Source organism: Aythya marila (genome assembly GCF_965140915.1).
Source record: "Aythya marila genome assembly, chromosome: Z".
In the NCBI taxonomy this organism is placed as follows: Eukaryota; Metazoa; Chordata; class Aves; order Anseriformes; family Anatidae; genus Aythya; species Aythya marila.
In genome coordinates, this window is record NC_139080.1 from 26,153,579 (window position 1) to 26,177,099 (window position 23,521).

At 37.9% G+C, this 23,521-nt stretch overlaps 2 protein-coding genes across 5 annotated transcripts in view; one reads left to right on the forward strand and one right to left on the reverse strand.

Annotated features, from left to right (window-relative positions):
• The window catches only part of POLK (DNA polymerase kappa), a 35,275-nt gene extending 12,421 nt beyond the window's left edge, over positions 1 to 22,854 (reverse strand). Inside the window, exons 1-7 of one of the 3 annotated variants that reach the window (XM_082783765.1) lie at positions 22,725 to 22,854; positions 13,804 to 13,907; positions 12,096 to 12,274; positions 9,822 to 9,941; positions 3,580 to 3,732; positions 3,090 to 3,221; positions 1,183 to 1,336 (exon numbers count right to left, since the gene is read on the reverse strand). In XM_082783765.1, coding sequence (XP_082639891.1) covers positions 1,183 to 1,336; positions 3,090 to 3,221; positions 3,580 to 3,732; positions 9,822 to 9,941; positions 12,096 to 12,233 — 697 coding nt within the window. In that variant the 5' untranslated portion in view covers positions 12,234 to 12,274; positions 13,804 to 13,907; positions 22,725 to 22,854. Of the gene's footprint in view, positions 1 to 1,182; positions 1,337 to 3,089; positions 3,222 to 3,579; positions 3,733 to 9,821; positions 9,942 to 12,095; positions 12,275 to 13,803; positions 13,908 to 22,283; positions 22,606 to 22,724 lie in introns of those variants that run through there. The other 2 variants (XM_082783764.1, XM_082783766.1) reach the window with 2 other exon arrangements.
• A 304-nt stretch (positions 22,855 to 23,158) lies between these two features.
• The window catches only part of CERT1 (ceramide transporter 1), an 80,066-nt gene continuing 79,703 nt past the window's right edge, over positions 23,159 to 23,521 (forward strand). The window contains exon 1 of one of the 2 annotated variants that reach the window (XM_082783768.1): positions 23,159 to 23,370. In XM_082783768.1, the coding sequence (XP_082639894.1) occupies positions 23,275 to 23,370 (96 nt within the window). In that variant the 5' untranslated portion in view covers positions 23,159 to 23,274. The remainder of the gene's footprint in view (positions 23,371 to 23,521) is intronic. The other variant, XM_082783767.1, reaches the window with a different exon arrangement.

Here is a 23,521-nt window from a genome sequence, read left to right on the forward strand (position 1 = left end):
TGGCTAGGAGATTGGACTTCATTTCCAGAGAATCATCAAGGTTTAATGGCTTGTTGCTGCAACAGCAGAAAATCATCACAATTTTGGCATTACTTTTGTTTCATCAGGGTGAAGTCCAGATGCTTCCTTTTTGTGGAAATAAAAATCCTTTGCACAAATTTCTTCAATATTTTCCAAAGATATTAGAATTCTGGAATATCTGATTCTAGAACGAGCAAACTGGCAAGCTTCTCAGCTGCAGTCATTGTAGAACAAGGACCATCAGCAACCCTTTGTCAGACTCTATAAACTTTACTATTACAATTCCACATTACCCATGTTGCATGTGCTCCAAAAGAACACAGATTACAGAAGTATGAAGAAGCATATGACTATGTATCAGTGATACTTGTTTTGTAAAGACAATGCCAGTTTGTTTCTTTCTATTCAGCTAATGTTTTTCAGCACAGTATCCTTCATTATCCTCTTAATGGCTATCTGGATCATTTTTGAATATTGATAATACAAATGTTCCAGTTCAATCGACTTCAATCAACTACTTGCATGACTCCTTTTTTATTATTCCCAATTGGATACACAGTTGTGGGTGTGGATCCAACTCCATCTTATAGAGCCATATGAGATCCAGTCATATTTTAAGCATTACTGTACTTCTGCAGTGCTCGTTTCTTCACACATCTTTAGTCTTGTATAATCATGTAAATAGAGCTTACACACGCTGTTTTTGCAAACAATTTCTCATATTTCTGATGCACAGGACTCACTGTACTATTCTAGAATACACTTTGGTGAATTACAAATTAACATTAGAACAATAAATTTACTTACTCTATACCTCCTTAAGTCAAAAGATCATTAGATTATTATTGCTACTTATTTGCAAAATTGTTATGTTCAATTGTAAAGACAAAATACTTATCTAAAACATGTAATTGGGTATAATAAATCTAGTACCACTTTTCACACATATGCATTTAAGAGTTAAAAAAAAATCTCACCTCTAAATCCTAATCATCATTAGCATGGCACAGGTGACTGGTACAGAAATTAACCTCTAACCTAACAAATAATAGGTAGATAGTGCATGGACAAATTACATCCAGACTTAAATACATGTATTTTAATGGGTACAGTTTATCTGAAACATATGTTATATGCATGAACAGAGAGTATTTTGCATACCCTTTTCAGCAGTGCTTTCTGTTCTGAAAAAGAATCTTCTCTTATCTTCAGGCCAGTTCAGTCTTTCCTCCAAGTGCTCAGTTATATTCAGGTAGGCTTCATCTAGACCCATAGGCATAAACTGGGGATCATATTCAGCCAGTATTTCTCTAACCTTCATAAACGATAGAGAAAGTTTAAAACCTTGTTGATGTAAACGCAGATTTTGACACACAACTATTAGGTGAACAGATGTACTCTGAAACTTCAAGATGACTAATTGATATTAAAACCATTTACAGAACAAATAATTTTGTGAAATAGAAAAATTATGGTACTACTTCTCTCAAGTAGCAAGATATTAATCATAGGCAAGATGGGGGGTCAGAGCACTGTATTTTACTGCATTGGTCACTAAGCTCAATGACTAAGCTCTTAACAAGACACCAGGTTCACAGCCACTGCAGTAACCACCTGAACAAAACTCCAGGGATCTAGGAAACCAGCAGAACCTCAGAATGAGCATGAGCTGATTTACCCATCTGCGCACTGTCTGTCAGACATCAGATATGTAAGATAAGACAATCTACGTCTTAAATTACATTCAAATGAAAGTTACAGCCAGTGGTTTAGAGCACTGGTCAGTGCCACTGGCAAACTTACCAGAAAATCTTTAATGCTGAATACATCCTCCAAAAAGACAAAATATTAAATTTAACAGAATAAAATTTCTACTTTTTCCCCCTTCTGCCTTCCCCTCCAACTTTTTTTTTTTTTTTTTTTTTTTTTTTTTTTTTTTTTAAGGAGGAAAAATTGACTGCATCATGTTTTCCTTACCAGTTTTGGTCAAATTCTTAGGTATCACAACATTTGATCATGTGCACCTCATCTCTCTGCACATGATTACTATTAGGATTCACTGTTCAGCTTTTAATGACAAAATGAAGCTTATTTAGTTTGCAATCCAAATCCCAAGAGAAGAGCATAAATATAAACACAAAACAACTATAATTTTTAATACTTTACCCCCAAGCAACAAATGAAGCATGTATCATGAGATCCAAGATTATTAACAAGTTCAAATCTATTCTGAAAGAGTAACATTTATACACACTTTCTGAAGATGGAAGTGAGAAGAATCAAATTCAACTAAAATTAGTCAGTAGCTTACTTTAATTTATGTAAAGAGATTGAGGCTTCGTAAAAGTAAATATATAAATACATCTTGGCATAATTGTATTGAAATGAAGGAACTTGTAACATGCATGAATTTAAGATCTACAAAATATTTTTATTTTCTTTCCTTTTTTTGTTTAAACATGATTTTTTTGTATGCTAAATATTTCTCCTTGTTCTAAGTAAAGCTACTTGCATTTAACCAAGATGCAACTTCTTTTCTCCCTAAATGTTTGCACTTTAAGTTCCTTCTTTTAGGACAAATGAATCTGCATCTTGAACTCAAAAATGCTCTTGGCCTCTCTCTTCAGTAATTAGCATTTTAAATGATGATTATATATTATATGTAATTATTACCTCTACGTTGCTTATGTACATGCAGCTTCCTAATAATTAGATTACATGCCATGATTTTGAAATTTTAAGAATAACAGGTCTCAACTGGTACCACTAGCTCATTACACAGTTTTGAAGATTACTATCTTTATCGCTACTGATTTCATTAAAACTGCAGCAGAGTTGAACATAATGAAAAACATCTCCTGTCCCAAAAGCACCCATGTTTTGTTTAACTTATGTTCAAATCCATGTCACTGAAGAATTTAACATTTAAACCAACATTTAAGTTAACATTTAAACTAAACATTCTGTCTGTTCTGTTAAGCTACTACTTTTTATGGTATCTAAACTGGTGAAGTCTAAAACAAAGTACATTCATATTTGGTTAGAGTGTTTTCATTTTCCAGACTTACCTCTTTACTCACTTTGTCGTATTTTTCAAAGTTTAATGGTACTATAGTTAAATGTGGACACAGCTTTTTAGCAATAAATCCAGGCATGGCTGCACGTACACCAAATCTCCTAGCGTGATAGTTTGAAGTAGACTTAGGAGAGAAGAAGTAAGTTCAGTGTTATCAAGTTTTGCTCTTTTAAGTTTAGTGTTAAATAATCAAGTCCTAATCATGTAACTCCACACAAAAAAGACTGGCAAGGTTGAGAATTAATACAGATTTTTCCCCTTTGTCTGCTTACATCCTTTAAAAGTTTATCAGTACACTTTCTACCAAAAAATAAAATCCAGCTTACATGGCATAAGAATAGCCAGTTCATCTACTATTTCTTATTTCTTTCCACAGTCATAACATTTCTAACAGTGTCATTATATGATGCTATTATTGCATGTTATTATGCTTGAAATTCATGCAAGTGATTTCTGTATTATAGCTTAACATTTGGCCTTACCAACATACTCATTGATCCCACTGCAATAGGCTTTTCCTTCAGCTCTGGTTTGTCTCTCATTTCCACAGCTGCATAGAAGGCATCCATATCAATGTGTACAATAGTACAGCTAAGGTTACGGCTCTGTTCCAGTTCCATCACAAGTCTGTCCACCTGAACAAAATAAACCAGTAATTAAAAAGCTATAAACCTTGCAGACGTGTAACAGTACAGATGATCCTAAAGACTTATAAAAAAAAAAAAAAAAAAAAAGTTGTTTCTGGTGACACTTGCTCTCAGAGAGAATACTGGTATAGCAAATGGTACAAAAAAAAACAAAACAACTCACATGAAAAAATATGCCACCTGATTTAGACAGAAACTTGATAAGACCCACTGAAGATGCAGCTTTAGCTACTGTGATGCAAGTTGTTAAAAAGAAAAACACAAAACACCTGAAAATATGTTAACGGAACGTGAATTTCCAACACCTAACTGATGCTACACACTTCAGAAAATTGGCTCAGACATGAAGAAAAGACCAGCAACTCAAAGAGCAGAACCATCTATCTTCATCAAAAAAAAAGGTCTTGAACAAGCAAGTTCACATACTGGTAAGAAAGTTAATTACCTCATAAAATTCACCAGCATTTGTTACAGGAATATATATAAGGCTCGATTGTTAGCAAAATTGTTAAGTGACTTTTGAAGATAAGATCATACACAGAATACTGCTTTTCTCTCCAAGAGTTAAAGATAAATCTCCTATTAGTAGACTGTGAGCTTGATCAGTTTCATGGTGTTCTGATCAGCAGCATACAGATCTCTCCACAAAAACAAACTTATTGTGCCTCTTATTTTATTTGTATTCTTTTACTAATAAGCTTGTAGATCTTGTGTTTGTTTCTGAAATCTATGTTTCTTTTGACTATGAATGAGGTATGAAGCAAGCACTGCTAGAAACTATGAGTGCATTACCTAAATCAGTAGGCCTTAAATTTTTTGTTAAGATCATAGAATCACAGGGACCCACAAGGATCACTGAGTCCAACTCCTGAGTCTCCAAAGGGCAACACAAAAAAAATCAGACTACATGTCTGTGAGTGTGTTCCAAACACTTCTTGAACTCTGTCAGGCTCGGTGCCATGCCCACTGCCCTGGGGAGCCTGTCCACCCTCTGGGTGCAGACCCTTTCCCTAACCCCCAGCCTGACCCTCCCCTGTCCCAGCTCCATGCCGTTCCCTCGGGTCCTGTCGCTGTCCCCAGAGAGCAGAGCTCAGCGCCTGCCCCTCCGCTCCCCTTGTGAAGAAGCTGTAAACCACAATCCTCCCCTCAGTCTGCTCTGCTCTGAGCTGAACAACCCAAAGTGACATCAGACACTCCTCATTTGTCTTCCCCTCTAGACTCTTCACCATCCTCATAGCCCTCCTTTGGGCACTCTAATAATTTTATGTCCTTCTGGCATTGTGGCACATAGTGCTCATGGTGAGGCCGCTCAGCGCAGAGCAGAGCAGGACAATCCCTTCCCCCACCAGCTGGCAGTGCTGGGCCTGGTGCACCCCAGGGTACGGTTGCCCCTCCTGGCTGCCAGGGCACACTGCTGGCTCCTGTTCAGCTTGCTGTTGACCAGAAACCCCAGACCCCTTCCTGCAGGGCTGATCTCCAGCCTCTCATCCCCCAGTCTGTATATACAACCAGGATTGCCCCTTCCCAGCTGCAGAATCTGACATTTGCTCTTGTTAAGCTTCGTATTGTTGGCAATTGCCCAGCTGTCTAATTTGTTCAGATCTCTCTGCAAGGCCTCACCACCCTCGACAGATTCAACTGCTCCACCCCATTTGGTATCGTTCATGAACGCTCAAAAAACCTTCAAGTCCTTCATCCAAATAGTTTATGAAAACACTGAAGAGGACTGGTCCTAAAATGGAGCCCTGGAGAACCTCACTAGTGACACATTGCCAGCCTGATATAAACCCATTTACAAGAACCCTCTGGGCCTGACTGTCAGCCAATTGTTCACACATCTCATTATGCTTTTTGTTAGCACCACACACAGTTCTCAGCAAAAGAGAAAGTATCAAAAAAAAAAAAAAAAAAAAAAAAAGAACAAAGTGCTATCTAAGTGTGATTATCCAGCCACACTAATGGCTATGCTAACCTCTATTTACACAAACAAAAGGTTGCTGTTGATAGCAATGAGCTTCAGGCACACCAGAGCTCAAGAAACACCCATGGCAAAATGGGACAGAAGTAAAAGGACACTCACACACATTCATGGCACTAAGGTACCACTGCAGAAACATCTCTGGCTCAACTGCAATGAGTTTATGATCTGAAAAGAAATATTTATGTGCAATTTGCACAGTTACTTGAAGAGTTACCTTATTATTTCTTGGCAGAGCAGCTTAATTAAACAAAAACCACCTAATCTAAAATCTCATCCTTTGAAGTTGAATACACTGAACACAGACAGGCAACTATGTATGTCCCAACTGAATTGCTGAAAAAGTCTTTTCTCTGGTTTGCTCCAAATTCACTTGAGTAGTGAACTGGGGCCTCAGATTAGGCTGTTACATGTAGAAGAGTACGCCGTGCTCCCTGAGGCCGAGAAAACTGGTTTAGAAAGATTAAGGGCCCAAGTGGAAAGTGCTGCTGGCAAGCCATTCAAATAACACAAAAAGCCAACTATTCACATGATACATATGGAAGAAGAAGCTTCTTCCATTCTTCTTTCACTTAAATCCTTCTGAACAAAGCTTATTTTCTTTACACTACAAATTCATCAAGAGTTCAAGTCACCCTGTTATCGTGGAAAGCATCCTTTTGTTTTTAAATTATATTTTGCAAAGCATTCTAGGCTATTTGTAAATTCAAATTACTTTAATGAAGTACTTTACTGTCAATCTCTATTCCAGCTACTTAATTTCTGTATTTCAATTTATCACATTTATAACAAACTTTTTTGCTTTTACTCCCCCTTGTATTCCTAACATGATACATAATAATCAGATACCATATCAGTCTAAAGAATGAACGAAAATGATCTAAATAGAAATATGAAAATGTAACATCAGTAACAGTGATTGATTAAAGTAATATGCCGGAACAAAAGACACCTAGACTTACTCAGAGAATCCTGTGCAAATCTGTCTCTAGTAGGGCAAAAAAAAAAGCTATGAAAAGCTCTTAGAGGCAAGCCAGGTAGAGAAGTTTTTAAAAGTTGCTTTCAATTTTCCTTTGCAGGTAAAAAAAGACAACATTTTTCAATTATTATATTTTACTTTCTAGGCTAGATCAAAAAAATACTAAAATGTATGACCTGTACGTATAAGTTTAATTTTGCCTATAGTTACTTGTATACAATTTAAAGAGTAACCTCTCATTCTTTACCTTATGCAAAATACAAGTTTTCTATCGTAATTTGCTTTATCAAAGAAATATATGAAAGGATTATTCAAAATCTTTTATATCTTTAAAAGCATTTGACAAGATGAAGAGATAACAAATAATGATACTACTTTTTTTTTTTTTTTTTAAATAATGATTGTATGATGTCATACAGTATATTATTTCCTTTGGGAGAGAATGGCATTCATTAGGAAAACTTCAAACTATTGCTTGCCACACATAGACTCTAGTGGTGAGAAAGACAGCATTCATGCTACTGTTCCCCTATGTAACCTGGATTTTCTCAAAAAATATCCAGTATGTGGGAACTTTGTCGTGGGTTCATTTTTACATCACAGCACTTGCATTGACTGCCATCTTAGGAAGCCGTATCTCAATCTCTAACCATCCTACAAACACAACTTGACCTGAAGATGAAAACTTGCAGCACTCACGTTTACAGACAACTATGTAATTCCAGAGTATCTCCCACTTATAAACCATAAGAGAACAAATTCTCTCACACTATATCAGGAGGTAGTACTGAAACAAAGAGTTGTTAAGAAAGAAATAAAAAATTATAATAAAGACAAAGTTGATAATGAGAGCCAAGTATATCCATACCTGAAAGACCTAAAGAAGGTGATAAATAATACCAAGCACATATTAAGGAATCCATATAGGACAAAGATGACTTGAGACCTTGAAGGTGGAGGTAACAGCCTGGGGAAGATTTACTGGAGGGTATCTGATGGGAAATGGTGGAGGCACTGAGGAACCCAGACAGAGATAAAGACTGGATGAAACAGGAGACTGAGGACTTTATCACAGACCCTGGGGGTATAGACAGAAACTGCTTTGGAAGGACAACCAATGTTAATCTGGGGATGTGGGACAAAAAAAATAGATTTAAGATGGAAAAAAATGAAAGAAAGTACAGAAGAGAGCAAAAGGGTCAGAACTTGTGATAAAGAAATTAGGGTAATAACAATCATGGACCAGAATTCATTTGCATACAGGGGATAGAACAGATATCCAAGATTTCCAGATTTTTTACAACTTGATTGTCAAAGACCTGAAATTAGCCATCAGAAAAGTGTGCCTCTCATCATCCTCTAATAACAGTCCTCACGCACTATGGCAGCTAACTTAATAGTTATTCAATTAGAAAAAAGGAAACTGTTCTTTGAGCAAGTGGCAAAGATTTCAAATATCAGGTTTGAAATGCAGGTTTTAGTAAGAACCACATGAAGTATTTAAGCTTCTCTTTAAGCTTCTTTGCTTTTATATGAAGCATTTTTCGTATAAATGATTAAAAGAAAACATTAATTTTGTAAGATCAAAGAATCAAGTTCAGAAAGACAAAGGTAGTCAAAGCAATTCAAATATGTTGACTTTCACTATATGCACTACACATTCTTTAATTATATACCCATATACTAATTTTATAAGACCCATGTAATTCATTTTATAAGAAATCCTGTCCTCTGTAGAATAAAAGATTCTGTTGGAAAGAAGGATGGAAGTGAAAGTATGTTTTCATGCCTCATAATTTAATAATTTTCATAATTAAATGACTCAAATGCTACCCCTGAAAACTAACAATAATAACTACCAGAGACATAACTGAATCATGCTAAAAAATAACAAAAACAGCTGAGGCATATAGGCTAATAACAAAATTTTTTCAGAGGGACTCTATTCTTGCAAGCTTTTCTGGGCTCAAATTTGAGAAACTGGCATCTAATTAGCAATGTGATCTTCAAATCTACAGTGAACAAATAAAAAGATTGTACAACAAAGAGCAGGACCTGTAGTCCTCACAATGGCTTTCAAAATCAATGGGTGTGATTAATTTATTTTTGTTCCCTCAGCTCTTCATCTGCAAAACAAAAATATCATTCTACTTTGCTTGAGTATTGCAAGAATAATTTAAAGAGTCTACAACATAGAAAAACCTACAACAAAGTCGGTAATTCTGCATGTAAAGATGGATTAGACTAGTGTATAACAAATAAGGTTTGGGCCACCCATTGAACAATGAGGACAAGGGTAAATAATGAGTAACTGCTCACTCAGTGAACATTGCACTTTTCACTGAATGAAACAGGAAATTTTTCCTGTTAGGGAAAAATAGCATGCAATCATGTAATTAAAGACTGAATCACAGTACAAATGAAAAAAGAAGCAAATTAAGCCTCTACAAGTAACTTTAATTTTGTTGTGTCTAAGAATGTATAGCGTGCAACCTGGTGTTTCAGTTTTCTTTAAACAATTTCACCCACAGTAATATTTACGATACTACTCTCACATGCTTCTCATTAGCATGTAAGAAGAAAAATAGTTCCTTCATCTTTCTAATTTAGGACATTTGTATTTCTTGTGACTGCTTGCCATTATTGTTATTTATTTATTTTACTAATTAGCATCGATAAGGAATAAATTAATCCAGAATAGTTGACAGCTCTGATCACCTTCATTCCATTGCAGGTCTTATAACACAAAAATGCATGTTCTAAGAACAGAAAGTAGACAACACTTCCATGATACTTATTAATAAAGTATTTAATGAATCTTCCATAAACCATAATGACATCCCTTTAAACTGTACAGATTTAGAAGAACAGGAATTACTTTTCTTCATTCTATTCAAATAAAAACATTTTAGTTAGGTCTTAGAACCTATTTAATCTTCTTCCAGCAAATTTTTATTAAGCTTACATCCTTAAGACACTGTGCAAATTTTTGTTTGCATGACTAACATCAAAACAGCAGTCAGCATTGTGCTTATCAACAGAATTTACTGCAGTAAATTACAACACAACAAAATGTTTATTTGCTATTTTCTCCAAAAAAGGTCTTCACAAAATTAGTACCTGCAACTGCGCTTTCAATAGCTGTTGTTGTGTAATTTTCTCTTTTAGCCGCATCATTTTTTCAATTCGTTGGTTAACCTGTTGATCTTTTTTAAGTTCATTTTCATAAAATCTGGAACCCTTGAAGAAAATTGCAAAAACAGTAAGGTGTTTTTTTTTTTTTTTGTCTTTTCCTCCAACAACATTTGATCTTTAGATACAGAAAACATAAGACAGTAATGCACGCTTTGGATTTTCACATAACACAGGTACTTTACATATCTCTCCTAACATGACAAAAATAAGTCCTTCTCCTCAAACATTTCTCCTTCTCAGACCCATTCTAACAATAAGAGACAATTTAGAGAACTTGCTATGTTTACACACACAAAAAAAAACCACAACTTGTTCTAAAACTTAATAAAATATCTGAAATAGTAGATAAATGACAAACTATTATTTACAATACCCTCAAAATAAGGATTATAAAGCTCAAAAAAATATCGTTTTAAGCATTTTGTCAAACTTCCACACTGTTGAATCTACATGGAAATAATGGCATTATAAAAGTAAAGTCCACTTCTAATGGTGGGTATTTAACTAACCATTTGATCTTGAAAGGCATTGCAGAATTAGAAGCTATTTAGAAGAGGATGATGAAAACCAAATAGGCATAAAATTCCTCTTAAGTATGTAATTGCTTCTTCAAGGAAAGGGATGAATAAGAGGAGATGTAACGAAAACATACAAAGAAGACAACAATGTAGAGATTGCATATTGTGACTTCCCTGTTCTCAACTCGTAACAAATAAACAAAGACATACAATGATATGGAAAAGAGGAAAACTCATAACCAGGAAATAAAATATTTTTCTCTTACGAGAGAAATAACGTTTGTAGGAAAAGGTACCATGTTCTGTTGAACCAGCTGATAAAAATCAGCAGAAGTGGACAAATTTGTAGTTCAAAGTCTCTGACTACCAAACTTGCACTGACGCCAAGAAATCAAGAATGGTCAAATAAGAACCAGGCATTTACATGAAAAAGCAAAAATATTCTCTTTTATAATAATGATAAAAACAAATAATAGAAAGACTATATGTCATATCTTATTGTTTAGAAGAAATTAGGGTGCATTTTCTTTCTTCATCAGATATACATATAATCTTTTCTCTCCTCTGCATTGAAACATGACTTGTAGAGTCTCACTGAAAGAAATCAATACCAAAATGTTGGTGTGGGAAGCAACACAAATATTTAAGATTGTTATTAAAGCAGGGGGGGTTATGCTTTATTTTGGTTTTGTTTGTTTGTTTTACATCTCTTGCAATATTTCACAGTTGAAATTATATAAGTTTTTGTTGAAATACCATTCTGGGTTAGTGTTTGTATGTTTAATTTTGAAAGGACTGCAAAAGAAGGAAAGTTTCAGAAAGAACTGAAGCTTATTTTCAGATTTCTTGAACTATACCCGGTACTATATTCTCTTGCTTTATTGACAGAAATATATCCTAATACAGAGAAGCCTGTATACCAGTTTTGAGAGCCAATTTTACAGCTTGTTCCGTTTCAAAACAGGTGATGGAACAATAACTGTTCTTCAGAAATATTTTTTTTTCCAAATATTGTTATGAGGCATATGTATGACAAAGAGCCAAGTTTTCAAGAAACAGGGAACAAGTAAATGAAACATCTAAATCAATGGAAGCCTTGATGTGCCTATGTGCAGGATCAGAGAAAAAATAAGAGGAATAAGATTTCAGTGCCTTGTAATTTGTGGCCTCCTCTGTGGGTCTTTGATACAAAGCCACATACTATTAGCCACCTCTCTCAAGTACCATTTACGACAGACAAAAAGACAGGGACAACAGAATTCTAGTGAAAGTATTAGAAAAATATGGTCCCATCAACTTCATCAATTATGGAAAGGTGACCAACAGAGCTACCTCTACTTGGGTGATGAGACAGGCAAAAGGAATGGAAAGGGGAAAGAAGGCCTGAAGAAGCTGAAATCTTCACAATACCTCTGAACAATGCAGTGCTACTTATATACTGCTTCAGGCAAAAAAGGAACACCTAACGACCGAATCAGTTGTGTTCCTCTAGGACCCTGTGCATGAATCCACAGGTATGCTAACCTGCACTCCCTCCCCACACATACATTTCTCCTTAAAAGCTGTCCTCCATTTACACATGTGAGGGATAAAATCTGGGGATGGGAAGAAGAGGGTCTTACGATGTTGGGAAAGAGTTGAAGCACTGGGAGGAAAAAAAAAAAAAAGTAATCAAACCAACCTTGGTAGCTTCCATGATGATTTTATTGATTTTCTCTTTATCCAAGCCTTGCATTCCAGCTTTGTTATCATTGAGGCCCATTCTAAGCAGAAATCCATCATTACTAGAGCTGTCATCAACTTTTTTCATGTTGTCCATAGTATTTCTTGAAAACAAGTACTACTCTAAAGACTTAATACCTGGAAAAAAATAATAATAATTTAAATCATATTTGTTTCTAAGCTCCAGCTGAACAACACAAAAATAATTTGCTGCATGTTATACTTATTCACAAAAAAGACATACACAAATATGGAGACATATTCATGTAAAGTGGCTGGCCTTCGATACCCACCAAATAAAGCCATCTGTAATTCTGACAGAGCTTTGAGACAGTAAGGTTTTACTTTTTGAGTAACTTAAAGAAAAACTCTTTTAAAAGCTGTCTTACAGAAATAATTGAGCACCACTAGATTCAGGTAAAGGCCAGCATCTTATACATGCACGTGACAGTTATGCCTGTATATGTTGGAAGAAACTGTACTGTCTTAAACACAAAATGCTGCCTGCTAGACTATTATATGACAAAACAAAACAAAAAAAAAAGGAAACAATGATTTAGATTGTAGAAATCCATTGTTCATTTAGTCCTCGTTCCTGCTTGAGACAAACCATGTAAACTTTCCCAGTATTTTCTAACTCAAATTCAAAACTTCTGTTTGAATTACAGCTCATCTTTTAGAAACAGATAGCTTTAATTAAAGGCTTTGAATAAAACCTTATTGTTTAATTCAGGGTAAAATTCCTACAATCATTTTTTTCCATTAATTTGTAGAGCCATGGCATCCAATTAATGGAACTTACAAGCTTTTCCTACTCAAGTGCTGCCATAGTTTTTCCACATACAGGTGCCTCTGATAGGTGAGACATCTTCCTTTATGCTTTATGAAAGTAAGTAGTTGAACCTTCTATAGGCTCTAATTACATGGTACATTGTTTAGATAATAAATGTGTCTTAAAATGAACAAACCAAAATTAACCTCTGTAGCATGACCTTGTGGTCTTATTTTTGCTGGATTGAACCAAGCAGGCGTCTGATATTGTCCTGAATTATTTAACACACATTTATTACTGGAAAAGCATAGAGAAGGACCTTCTTCCTACTCGAAGTTGCTGACTCATAAACAACTTAAGCTTTATTTTCATGCAGGAAGCACATTTGCTCCTGAACTTCCTCTTCAAGCGGCTCCATATGACAGGAGCCCTTCCTGTTGGGAGGAACCACACCCTTTCAGGCACTTAGAGAAACACTATTAAATGCAACCACAAACTACACAAATCTAATAGTGTTACAATTTGTCTAGAGGGTATTTTAAAATGCTGCTTTTATTACTCCAGGACTTAAGTGGAACTCATTATCGACCAAAGTGAAGAATGTCATTATGTATTTTCACATTTAGAGCTGATTTTTTGTGATGAAAGAACCACATGGCTGACTTTTTAAAATCAATGGTGCAATGTTTGTATTTTCCTGAAGATCACCTCCTGAAACACTGTAGCCAAACTGGAGACAGCTATTAAAGCCCTTAAAAATATTCTGATAAAAGTATTGCAATTTTAAACATATTCCATTAATTTAGATTATTTTGATGCCTTCCAAAGACTTAAGACCAGTTAAGTAAGGTTGTGTTTATCTACAGCTTGTTGCATTTCAAGGATTAGTAAGTACCTGGAGATGCAGAGACCGGAACTCTTCTCTTGACCCTTCAGCAGCACTTTAGCTTCTATAGTGGCAACTGGGAATGGGAGTTGCTTCATAGCTCTTGTGTGTATCTATCAAATAGAAGACAATGATGACGAAACATTCATTAATCTTCCACTTACAGGAGGACAATCTCTTACAGTTAACATAAACATTTACGAGAACAGGGCTGCTAGACTACAACCAAAGGAAAAAACACTGCAACACACACATCACTTCCAAGTTTCATCTCAAGCTCATGCACATCCCCATCTCAATTAGCTCCACAATAATTCCATTGTTACTTGCAATCTCTGGTAAGTAATGGGCATAATTCTCAATAAAGGCTTTTTCCAAGGTAAATGCCCCTCCACTACTCCCCCTGGTTCTTTTATCACTCTTTTCCTTCAAGAAGCTGGCATGAACACAAAGGTATCGCTTCCATTTCCTATTCCAGTCTTTGCAACTTTTTTTTTTTTTTAGCTGTTTCATACTCTTGAAAAAGGGTCTTTATCCCTTGCACGTACAAATCTTTCCCATCCTTCATTCAGACCACTCTTAAAGGCTCAGTGTTATAGAAAAGGCTTTGAACACCAATGCATGTGTTTAAGTCAAAAGCCTTCTTTCTCACACTGCTATATACTGAGTGAAGAAAAATTACCATGATGATCCAGTGATGGAAAAAAAAAAAGTTTTAAAAAAGTCTCATAAATGCTGTTCTCCTGAAGTATTTTATTTTTTCAGCCTCGTGTGGAACAAAATACATTGCTAGTACCAGACAATAAACGCCAAATAATACCTTAGCTGGAATTAAGAGGAACATATTTATTTAAGGACATGATATTAGTCATTGAAGCTCCATTGAAGCTTAAATGTGTACAGAAGGGAAAAGATGAATAACAACTGATGCAATTATCAGTTGCTTAACATGAATAGAGCCAGGAGATTATCTTCCTTTCAGAGTAACAGGCCTAAAATAATACATTTAAATATTTAGCATACTTAAATGAATCATGGAAACATCAATAAAACAACAAATACAACACTGACAGATAAAATGGTCAGTGGATCATCTACCAAAACAAAAATACATATATACATTTAAAGGAAATGCAGGAGAAGCACCATGTGAAACACTGTAAAAACCGTGAACAAATTGTCAGTGTAGAAACTGGTAAAGATACGGGTTTTACTAGCAAATTGCCCCAGAGAAAGCAGCTAGCTTGTGATGACATAGCATTAAAAAATTTTGGCTAAATCAACTTGGAAAAGCGGGTAAAAGTTTAGAGTCTAACAAAATACTGGCTCAGAAATGTCCAGGTAAAGAGTGACATATTTGTGATACGTTTTTGGCATGCTGTCACCCCAAGAATGAGCCGTTTCCTTTAAACAGGGCACATTAAATCTCTTGCAGTGTCACAGCAAGTAAATAGGGTGTGAAATCAGAAGTCTGAGGGCACTCTACAGCTAAATACTATCCTATTATTCCTGTGATTTGGAGATAGGGACAAGAAGCAGTAGAATCATTTTTACGCAGCAGATGCAATTTTCTATTTGCCACTGCAGGGGCTTCTAAAGAGTAAGAGGAAGACTTAGGCACTGAATGCCAGCAGTTAATGGCAAAACAAAAAGGTGGAGAAAAATCATAGAATATCTGAGACTATATTTCTGTGACTATTCAGTTCAGTGGAGACAGTGTTATTATACAAACCATTAACACTGGCAAAACATGTTAACAGTTTCCTTTCACTGATAATGTAACAACTTGTTGAGCAGTAATATTCAGAATAGAAAAGGACACTTCCATGGAAAACCTTGAAAAAGAAATTGCCACACTGAATGATGATCTGATGCATGTAAATTATGTACCACTTCTCATAAAGAAAAATAAAATAAAATCTGTTATCTTTGCTATCACAGATGCTCATGCCAATAAAAGAAATAAAGCGTCAGATGCAAAGTTACTAAGATACACAACTGCTTACCTCCCCTGCAGCTCAGAGGAATCAAAACATCTACAACAAATGTAAGGGATCATCTTTTGTATCTAATTTGCCCACGGTTAGTCTTCACAGTGGGAAAATATACAATGTGCAAAAATATACATATACTGACATTGCAAATAGCAACACACTTATGAAAGACTCTTTCCTATACAATTTTTAAAAATTATTTTCCTTTTTTGGGGGATAGCTAAAATAAGGACCTATTTTTTTTTTTTTTTTTTTTTTTGTAAATAGTTTCTTCAATTTCCGTAAAATTCAAGAAGCCTCCAGTAACATTTCATGAAAATCTGACATCTCATTTGGTATGGTACAAGCCCAAAAGAAACTTCCTATTTTCTCTTAATTAAAGCATTTTAGAAATTCCTTTATTTAAGCTCTTTTATTTTTATTTTAGCAAGAACAAAACAAAATTATAACAGCTACATTTGCAAACAAGTGTTGAGACTCGGTGAATAGCTAACTTCAGGAATTCTGTCACTGGATGCAGGCAGTATCAGAAGAAACTAAATACTACCTTTAATTTCAGTGACAAGGTCAAGATGTTAACAGGATTTGTTTAAGACCTTTCAATTCTGCATCTCTATCAATGACCTGGACGTGGGGATTGAAGGCACCCTCAGTAAGTTCGCAGACAAGACCATGGTAGGCACAAATGGTGATCTTCCGGAGGGCAGGAAGGCCCTGCAGAGGGACCTGGGCAGGCTGGGTCAATGGGCAGAGGCCAATGGGGTGAGGTTCAACATGGCTAAGTGCTGGGTCCTGCACTTTGGCCACAAGAACCCCATGCAGCGCTACAGGCTTGGGGCAGAGTGGCTGGAAAGCTGTGCAGAGGAAAAGGATCTGGGGATGTTGGTTGATGAACAAGAGCCAGCAGCGTGCCCAAGAAGGCCAACGGCATCCTGGCTTGTGTCAGGAATAGTGCAGCCAGCAGGAGCAGGGAGGTGATCGTCCCCCTGTACTCTGCTCTGGTGAGGCTGCACCTTGAGTGCTGTGTTCAGCTCTGGGTCCCTCACTAAAAGAAGGGCATCGAGGCCCTGCTGCATGTCCAGAGAAGGGCTATAACAATTGAACTTGATGATCTTAGAGGTCTTTTACAACCTAAATGATTCTATGAAAAACCACTGGAAGCATAATAAACAGTTAAGTAAGATGAACAACTTCACCCAGTTTTGACCATAAAGGGTCACTTCCCAGACTTTTGGCTAAGGTCAAGTGTACTGTGGCTTGCACTCTGCTCAAAAATATAAATGCTTCTGAAATTTGTACTATTCCAAAAACTTCAAAGAGAAGGAAAAAATGAAAACAAAACACTTTCTTTGAAGTATCACTATATACAGTGAGATCCCTGGCCTTCACTTTTTCTTATGAAAACTTTACAAATGACCCACTATCAAGCACTAGAAACGTTCAGAGCACTCAGTGCAAGTGTGGAATGGAAAAATTTCTTCCATATCATGCTTCAAACAATTATTAAAATAATAACATCCACAAAGAACATGGTTGTGAAGAATATGAAACTCCTGAAATGCTTCCTAAGTGTTCAGAAGATCCTCAGAAGTGAAACATGAGTGAAATATTTAGCTTCAACTTCAACACATCTTCAGTGCAAGGGGTAATTCAGCAGCTGAAGACTCGAGAAGAAGCAATGACAGTTCTTTCAAGAGATAAACTTGTCATAAAACTGTTCTGCATCAGTATCTCACCACAATGCACCAACCAATTTGGTTTTTGAACCAAAAATCTCATAAGCCAAGCTAAATTACGTGAATGAAAATATGCAGGCTCAATTAGCGTCCCTCTCTAGTGAGAATGCTACAAAAGTCACTGACAACAGCCCTTTGCAGTCACTTTACATTTAATTGAGATGGAATTAAAGTTTACTGTCATAAGCAATTTCCTTTACTAAAAAACATGAACTAATGATATACATACCCTTAATCACCAGCACCTACTGGTTCTAGAGCTTTGATAGGAAAACTTAAATAATTTATTTGCCAAAACTTTCATTTACATAAATGTAAAATATAAAATATACTCAAAAATGTCATGTAGAAAGTTATATATACACCAAATCAAAATATAAGAGATCAAGCTTTCTCTCCCTCACCCCCTCCCACCCCTTTTTTTTTTTTTTTTTTTTTTAATACTTGTGACAACTATTTTGACAAAAGAGGTGGAAAACAAACTCTTCTTTAAGTGAATGAAGATACTCTTGGACAGAAACAAGGATCACTTGTACCAAAGACAATACTTCACAAGTAAGCATGAAATATGTTCTCTATCTACTTCATTGTTTTGGGCCAAGCATTGAAAAATACTTAAAGAGAACAAAATTGAAAAAAAAAAAAATTCAGAACAAAGAAGCCTAGCAGACTGATTCAAGAGTAGCTCTCAAACCCAACCCTTCAAATGTCTCCCTTGGACTGGAAATTATTATTGCGAGAAACCACATCATGGGCCACCTCAGAACAAAGCTGCTGGGTGCTAATGAAACACTGCTAAAAGTAATAAACAGACTACAACAGACCTTCTCATTATGACATGACCACAACTCACTCAAATCAACATTTCAAATGGGCACAACATTCCTCTCCCCCGCCCCAATTTCTAGTTAAAATAGAGCATGTGGCCACACAGCAACAATTCTTATTCCACTCCCTGTACAGAAGCATCTTAATCTAGGCTGTGCATGTAACTGCCTGAAGTACCATCATTAAAGAACTGAACCCCAGCTATGCCAGCTGGGTATAGGAACTGACACAACGGAGCCAGGCCATGTGAACAATGGCTTTCCCACAAATGCTTTGCTTTATTTATTGACTTTCTAAGACAAGAACAACCATATATTCAAACTAGCAAAGCTCAAACCCACTACTATATTTTTAACATCTCCAGTACTTAAAAGGTTATACTACAAACTCCAGTAGTGCATTTGATTTTATTCTGCTTGACTGAGCCACTACTTGGGTGATTTAAGAATTTTATCCTGACCAGGAATGTTACATTGTATCATTTGCAGCAGAAAAGTCTTTATTGCACCTGTCTTTACTGAGTATTCATTCAGCAAGGAAACATTGCAGCCAGTGGCAAATTTAACAAACTCTGTAACTCTTAATTCCTTGTAAAAACACATTTCCCAACCAATACTTTAAGTATGAGTTGCTCTTACAGTCTTTGCTTCTCAGCAGGAGAAACCACCAACAGACACGTGCAAGCAAGCACATCAGTCTGTCCTTCTGAACTACCGGATCAATTCTTTTCAGCCACAAGTGGGTTGGTAGTTACTAGAGCCCTAGATACTCAGCAGTCCCCAGAAGAGGACTCATGTCAGTTCTAATCCTGTAGGGATTAAAAAACAGAGCTGCCAGGCAGAACTGTGCAACAGTGTTATTAGCGGGTAAACATACACGATGTTAAACACCCAGGTTCTCTACTAGCAACATTCAAAACTGCTACTGTGTCACTGCTTTGTCTCAATGGATCATAAAATGTTATTAGTTCTCTGGAATAGATAATCTCCTAAGAAACATCTAAGTACTATTTATAATTGTAATCAGCTGAGGTATGTGATTAATTAATCACGCTGAGCATAACACTTAGGGCCAAGATTCACAGAACTTAAAATTCAGAGTGCCCACCCAAGCTGACACAGCCCAATGGGACTATTATTCAAGTATCGGCTGACACAACAAATTTTATGAAAACTTTGATTCTATCCAAGTACCTAGGAACTGGCTTTCAAAAAAGAGCCCTAGAATTATGTCTTTTCTGAAATAATTGGCTTGCAAATTACAGACAATCCAAGCCTTTAAAAAATTAATTCACACTGCACAATAAACAGAAAGAGACTGCTTCTGACAACACCCAAAATGAAGATGTCAAAATACATATTTTATGCTGTTCATTAAACTATTTGAATAGTTCTTCACAACCAGCTAAGCTAAACAAGTGGACTATCTATCCCCTATTAATTTTCTGCAGGCAAGATGTGGTATGGTTCTGCTGCAAATCCTGCTTTCAGCTCCTCTATCGCTGTGTTCTGAAAACCTCAAGGTTTTAAGTCTTCAGAGTTTATTCCAAGGGAAAAAGACTGCTGTGAATATGTTCTCTTGTCTCTATTCAACAGTTCACAGAATCTTCTAAACTGAAAAAGACTAATCGCAAGTTTTTAACCAATGTTTCCTTGTATTTCTAGATTATTGGAAACAAATGCTTTATTTTTTTTAAGACAGAAAGAAAATAATAAAGGAACTGAACTATTATGAACATTCATCCATAAGAAATATATCAGAAGTGGTGAAGTTACCTGCAATTGTGTTATTACAGAGATGTGCTCACTGTTTATATGTTCACAATTAGCAGTAATCTTTCGTTTAAATGTTTTACTTAAAAGCAAAAATCCTAACACAGAGATTACAATTATTTTACAAAAAAGTTTGAATCATTTATATCTGAGAGCCTGTACTGCTAGGCAATATGCTCTTCTACAAACAAACAAAATCCCTTCAAAAATCTTTTAAGAAAAATAGTCCTATATTTACGAACAAATTTTAACTACCAGCATGAACATGCTAAAACATACACTAATGATGAAAGTGTTTTAATAACATACAGTGAATACACCACAGCTGAAGGTACAATAAATAATACTGGAAATAAGAGACATATAAAAAGCAAGAAAAAATCAGATAGTTATAAAGTGACTAATTTCATGATGTTTACAAGTAACATCTTTAGAAGTAAAACTCCAAAAATGCATTTTTGTATTACACTTAGTACATCAGCAATACAGAACAATAGCATCTGTTCCAGTATTCTAAGAAAGGTGATGATCGCTTCCAATTATAACAGTGATTTGTAAACTGTTCACAATCTAATACATTGGGAATAAAGGCTGGATACAAGAAAGGGCTTGTGATGGAAGAATGAATACAGCAATGAAGCAAAAAATAAAGGCTCAGTGGATAAGGCACGGGAGGAGGTACAGCAGAGCGTGTAGTCAACATCAGTGCATCAGTTTGATCACCTTCATTTACTGTGGCTTTGGTTTGCATCACAGATGGGCCTCAAAGCATGCAAATCAGATTCTTCTCAAACTTAACTGGAAGACTCTAATTCCAGAGCATACCTGATGCATTCCAATTGCTAATGGAGACTCCCAACATGGGACCAGACTAGAGCTAGTCTGAAGAAAAACTTCTAAAAATATAAACAGGATGAACTGAAGATCTGCAGCACCAAATCTTTCCTTTGCACGTCTACTCCCACTGCACCACAGTACTTGCCCATGCAGATGTGACCCAATCTCACTAAAAGCAATAGGCAACTAGTCATATATGAAAAGGATGGTCAGAACTTTAGCAAGAAGATGTAATTTATCTCAGGTTAGTCACAATCTCAATACACCTGAATACACCTGTTTAAAGAACATCAGCTGGTGACATTATGGGGAAAAAAAAAAAAAAAAAAAAGGTGATGACAAGTTAGGAATATGTGGCAGATATAAAAATGAACAAGCAGAGAACAAGAAGAGCATCTGCAACTATGGTGACAATCCCAGACAGAAAATGCGAGGGTGTGTGGCTACCTGAGTACACATCACTGCCATTGCCAAAAGGCTTGTTCAGACATGTCTCTTCACTCCCTACTCTCAATGAGAACAGATAAAGAAATAAATTCAGAATGTAATGAGGAAAAAAGAACTACCTTTAAAAGTGATGCCACTTAACTTTATCAATATACTGCTGAGAAGAACTATAAATTGTTCTTATACATGCTTGTATATATACACACACATATAAAACTCAGACATCCTGCTTGCTTAACGCTTGGAGTACACTGCAGCAGATGCTAAGGACAAATACCTTCATTTCTTTCCAAACAGCTACTGAAGCAAAGAACATAATTTCTCAACAACTTTCTATGTTAGAAAGTTGTCAAAAATAGTATCCACAATGAACTGGTAAGAAATATTTCTGTGCATTCCAATGATTACACAAGTATTAAAATGTCTACGACTGTCCTCTATTTCTAATTGTTGAGGGTAATTATGTTGCTTTACCACTCAGTGCCACAGATGTACATTCATTGTGAATATCTTTATGCCAACGACTGAGATGGTGAAAGTTATTTAAATTTTAGCTGCCCCATATACAGATAATGCATTTAGACAGGTATCTTGATGGCAAGAGCTCTTTCAATAGATAATCCTCAAGGGAAACTTTCAAGAAGCGTAACATGGAAAAATTACGCCATGATTTGTCACAGGGAGTTAGAGAAAATTTGACAGCGTCATTACGTTGATGCTGTAGGTTTGAATGAAATTATTTAAGCTTCAAAAGAAAATAATAAGTAATAAGCAAAAAGATGAGCCAGCACAAATATGAAGCTCCTGCCATGTCCCTGCATCGGTTCATAGGCTGCTAAGCGATGAACTCGCTTTCTTTCCAGAAATATTACTACCTCCGTAAATACCGGCGAAGTCGTACGCCTCGGGTGGAGCTCTGGCGAAGAAATAACACCGAACTGGCCAAAAAATACATAAAAATAAAGAGTTATTATTGCATCCCCGTGCCTACAGAACCAGCGGCCAGACACACGAGACGCGGCGGCTCCCTCACGGCTCGGGCGGGCTTCGGGCCGCCGCCTGTCGCGCGGCTGCCACCCGCAGCGGGCGGGCAGCCCCCACACGCCGCCAACGGTCGGGACAGGGCCGGGGCGCGGCGCGGCGGAGCCCCGCTACCGGCGGCGGAGCCCCGTTACCGGCGGCGGGCCGGGCCGTGCCGTGCCGTGCCGCCCCCCCGTCACCCCAGCGGGCAGCGCCTCCCGCCCCTTCCTGCGGCCCCGCCGCCGCCATCTTTGTCCCGGGAAAGGGCTGGCGGCTCGCCCGCCGGCGGCACCCACCGCTTCTCGCGGGCGGGGAGCGAGCCTCGGCGCCTCTCCCGGTCCTCACGCACGGCCGCCCAGGCGCTTCCCCTGACTAACAAGGGAGCCCTGCGGCACCCGGCCCCGAAGGGCGAGAAGCGGCGAGGCCAAGATGGCGCCAGGCGGGGGGGGGGAGAAGAGGGAGGACTACAACTCCCGGCAGGCATCGCGCGGGGCGGGGCGGGGCGGGCGAGGAGCGGCGGCGCGCACCCGCCTCGCCTAAGATGGCGGCGGCGGCGCGCGGGGTGGAGTGAGCGGCGGGCGGGCGCGCGCTCGCCCCGCCCCCCTTCGCCACCTCCGTGTTGTGGCTCCTGCCGCCGGCCGGGGCCGCGCCGAGCCGAGGTGGGGCGGGGAGGGGAGGGGGGGAAGGAGGCAGAGAGAAGGAGGAGGAGGAGGAGGAGGAGGAGGAGGAGAAAAGAGGAGGAGGAGGAGGAGAGCCCGGAGAGCCCGGAGCCGCCGCCACTCGTCCGTTGGGGCTGGAGGACGCCGAGGCTGCGGCGGGCGGGGGCCGCTGGGCTGCCGGGTCCCCATGTCGGACAACCAGAGCTGGAACTCCTCCGGCTCCGAGGAGGACCCCGAGACCGAGCTCGGGCTGCCCGTGGAGCTCTGCGGGGTGCTCAGCAAGGTGAGGAAGGCGCCGCCCGCCGCCGGGAGCAGCAGCAGCGGCGGCAGGAGGAGGAGGAGGAGGAGGAGGAAGGCGGCGAGCACCGGGACGCGGCTCCCCGCGCGGGGCCTGGCGGCGGCTTCGGAGCCCCCGCGGGAGGCGCTGGCGCGGC